This window comes from Adiantum capillus-veneris, chromosome 4, assembly GCF_014529385.1.
Source record: "Adiantum capillus-veneris isolate H3 chromosome 4, ASM1452938v2, whole genome shotgun sequence".
Taxonomy (NCBI): domain Eukaryota; kingdom Viridiplantae; phylum Streptophyta; class Polypodiopsida; order Polypodiales; family Pteridaceae; genus Adiantum; species Adiantum capillus-veneris.
In genome coordinates this window covers 53907395-53911127 of record NC_140934.1, presented here as the reverse complement: position 1 = coordinate 53911127, position 3733 = coordinate 53907395, and the positions used below count along the sequence as shown (strand labels likewise).

At 45.0% G+C, this 3733-nt stretch overlaps 1 protein-coding gene across 1 annotated transcript; it reads left to right on the top strand.

Moving 5' to 3' along the window:
- The first annotated feature begins 236 nt into the window (after nt 1–236).
- On the top strand, nt 237–3260 carry LOC147459178 (uncharacterized). The gene is made up of 2 exons (XM_086509781.1): nt 237–1782; nt 1876–3260. The coding sequence occupies exon 2, from the start codon at nt 2290–2292 to the stop codon at nt 2788–2790; it is 501 nt and encodes a 166-aa protein (XP_086365907.1). The 5' UTR covers nt 237–1782; nt 1876–2289; the 3' UTR covers nt 2791–3260.
- The last annotated feature ends 473 nt before the right edge of the window (nt 3261–3733 follow it).

The window sequence follows — 3733 nt, the reverse complement described above, 5'->3', positions numbered from 1 at the left end:
TGGAGCTCGCGATAGTCATGCCGAGCATTCTCTCGTGGGAAGGTGACCCAACTTGAGAGGATTTTTTTTAAAAAAAGAGGGGTTTTTGGTAATCTGGTCGGCATGCAAAAAACGGGCAGGAGCATATAGCAACCAAGGAGGCCTAGCTTGGAAAGGGCTGCCATTTGCCAGGCATGCAAGGGGCAAGGCGCCATCTGGTGGCGGGGGCTGCATAAGGAGAGAGAGGAAGCCACCACCGAGAAGGGGGGAGTGTGGAAAAAGAGGGCCGCACTGCAAAAGGCGCAGGGAAGCTCGATCAAGGGCGCAAGGGGAAGTCCGCCATCTGCTGGGTGGTGGGAGCAAGTGAGCATGGCGGGGTGCCATATGTAGTAGCAGGCAAAGGAGGGTGGCACTACAGGGGCGGTAGCATGGAGGGGAGATGACAGCGCTGTAGGTAGAGGTGGGAGAGCAGTGTATGCAGAGGTTAAGGTCAAGAGCACTGCAAGAGGACGGCTTGGAAAGGCCACAAGGTGGTGTTGTTTACAGAGAAGAAAGATCAAAGGCCTCAAGTTGAAGGAGGCCACCAGTTGTAGTACAAACAGAGCACCAGAGAGAAAATGAATTGGGAGATATTCCAGCCCCATTCCAGCTTGATTGGCCGTGAGCAAGTCGGGGCCGCCAGGACTTGAGAGGTGGATTGGGCAGCCCAGGGTTTGGGCCTTGGCGAGCAGAGGAGCTCGATCGGGAGTTGCATGGGAGGTCACTAGTACAGACAGACCTGAAGGGTTGCAGATGACGGAGTGCCAGTTAGGGGAGCGAATTGAGAGCTACAGAGGAGGCTGGAGGCTGCCAGAAGAGGAGAGTTGTGCTTTAGGGAAGACAAATAGTGATTGGGAGCTTCAGAGGGTGGCACCAGGTGAAGAGCAGGGCCACATGAGAAGAAGGAATATGATGCCGAGGACAATCGATGCCAACAAGTGACAGAGATTGCCAAAGCAGCAAAAGCAAGTGATCGAGCAAGAGGCCTGACATAAGCTAAAGAAAGGCATTTTTACTTATAAAAATCCATCATTGTACACTTTCTTGCTGAAGAATGCCGTGCTTGTTACCCACTTTATTCTCAAACTGGTGTCCTTTTTTCCTCTCATCATGTCTTTAAGTGAAGGGTTGTGCGAGTGATAAATGTTTCTTGTGTGAGTGTTATATCAAAAGAGCAAGCTTGTATAAGGAATTGTGGGTATGCTAGTGGTCGTTTGAAGCATTAGTGTATATTGACTGATAGTGGATAGATTACCTATGGTATAAGGTACTATAAGGGTTAAGGAGGACCTCTATGCTAGCATGCTGGGTGGTTGGGTATGGGTAGCCCAAATGTTCAGGTCTATGAGTGGACAACAGTCAGTTTGCAAAGTGGGTGTCTATGTGTGATTATTAGGGGATAGGGGTGCTGTGAAATAATTGGGCTATAGAGAGGCATTCACTGAGTGTGTTGGGTGTTTTTCCATTTCCCCCTTTCCATCTTGTGGTGCCCAACTGAGGACCCACCGATACCTTCCTAACAGATTGTTCGTGAATCAAGATGAAGCAGGAATTTGGTCCGGTCTTCAAAGGAGATGAAGATGCAGACGATTGGATTGCCGATTTTGAGCTATTTATGCTAACAATACTGCGGATGCCAAGTGATGAAGCAAAGCTCCATACTCTACCTTTGGTGCTGCGAGGTAAAGCAAAAGCTTGGTTCGATGGTTTAGAAGATGCACACAAGCAGAATTGGGTCGGATTTTGAGAGCAATTTTTACAAAGGTATCGAAAGGTGGTGTCGGCTTCGAAAGCAGATGCAAATATCAAAGGTTTGCAATAGGACGTAAGTGCAAATTTCAATGCTTTTGTTGATAGATTTGAAGCTTATTGGAGGGATTTTGCGGCTGCTACCCAAGCAACCAATGCGGGATATTTTAAGGTAGAAAGGTTTCTATCTTGCTTGCATCCCTATGTTCGTGAGAGAGTGGACTATGAAGATCCAAGGACTTATGACGAAGCTGTCAGAGTCGCTAGAGCAAAGAGTTGAAAGATGAAGAAGATGATGGAGGCAGGATTGTTGCAGTCTATACTCGCGGTAGCCAATGGACCTAGGCCCAAACAGATTGATGAGCATCGAGGTAAAAGCCCTTTCTGTTATTGATATGCATTTGATCAAAGCATGTGAAGTTGATGCCAGGTTAGAGGAGGTACAACAAGTACCAGTAAGGGCTCAAAAGGTGCAGAGGCATATTTAGAGTGCCACCCAATTTGCTTGCTCAAGAGGACGGGATGATAAAAGATCCTGAAGAAAACGTGTTGGTTCCAGAACCAGCAACGAGGAAGGTAGCAAAGATGCAAGAACTGGAAAGTTCAAAGAAGGAGTCCAAAATCTCTCAAATCTCCAGTAGGAGTTTAGACACAGATAGCACGTGGGAGACAGAGTCTATATCTTCAAGGTATGAAACTTATGATGTTTTTCATGTGGATGAAGTGATGAACAATGTATACGAGTTTCCTATTAGCCAGCTGAAGGTCAAAGAGAAGCATAGTGCAAGTTTGGAGATGCTTTGTGTGAACTTGCCAGTCGAGCAGCCTTCTCTTGTGTCTTGTGGTGGTAAGTCCTTGCTAGAAGAAGTATGGTTTGATTGTGAATCCAACTTGATTGAAGAGCAGGTTTCTAAGGATGACTTACAGGAGCTAGAGACAATAGCAGAGGTATGTCAAGTTGATTTGTCTATGCAGGGGGTGGGGGAAACCTTGCCTTCGAGAGCACGTAGAGATGCACGGTGAAGTTTTGGAGTTTGTATGTAGCCATGGAGAGAGAGCTCCGGCGAATGACTATGGAAACTAATACAGGTGCAGTCTATGAAAGCGAGGCTCCATGCAGAGAGGAAGGTGACATCAATCTTGCAGGTGATGAGTTGTTCCAAGAACAGGTTGAAGCTCGAGCACGTCATACTCTTGGATATGAGGAGTTGGTTTCAGAGCCTATTATAGAGGATTTGGATGCAAGTATGCAAGGCAAACATGTTTTCTTGGGTATACAGCAGATTGAGGCAAGTTGCATGGTATTGTTACTTTATGCTATGCTATAGATACATGTGGTGTTGAAGGTTGCTTTATAGATATCTTTGTATCAGTTGCAAGGCTTTGTTGAAGTGGATTATACTATGGAGGGTTCTCTAGCAGATGACTGGATAGTTGCTTATGGTACCGGTGCTTCAAGTGATCAAAAGTATGCTTATGGTTGGTAGGAAGGATTATGGATGCGCGGTGCTAGAGAATTATGCTATGAAGAGAAGTTGAATTCATAGCTACTTTAATTTTATAAAATAATTGAAAGGTTTTAGTAATCATTGAAGAAAAAGACTTTTTATAACCTCCTAGATATTTACCATACAAAAAAAAGCTTGAAAACTAATTTTTTTTTTTAAAAAAAGCAAGCAGGTGCTGGGGAGGGCCATCACTAACATATCAGAGTATAAAATACCAACAAGCAAGTGCTAGGGGAACTAAGGGACTACCTTGGAGTGCAAGGAACTGCTAAATGCAGGCCCTGGTTGCCAAAAACCTAGAAATAGACCCCCTAGGCTTCACAAATTGAATTAGACTCGGAGACCTAGCCAAATCTCTCTAGCATAGAGAGAATCTACCCAAAAATCAATAGAGAGAAAAACTCGAGTTTATTGAAAAAGGTAATTAGTGCTAATACTTGTTAATTAGTAGAAGTATA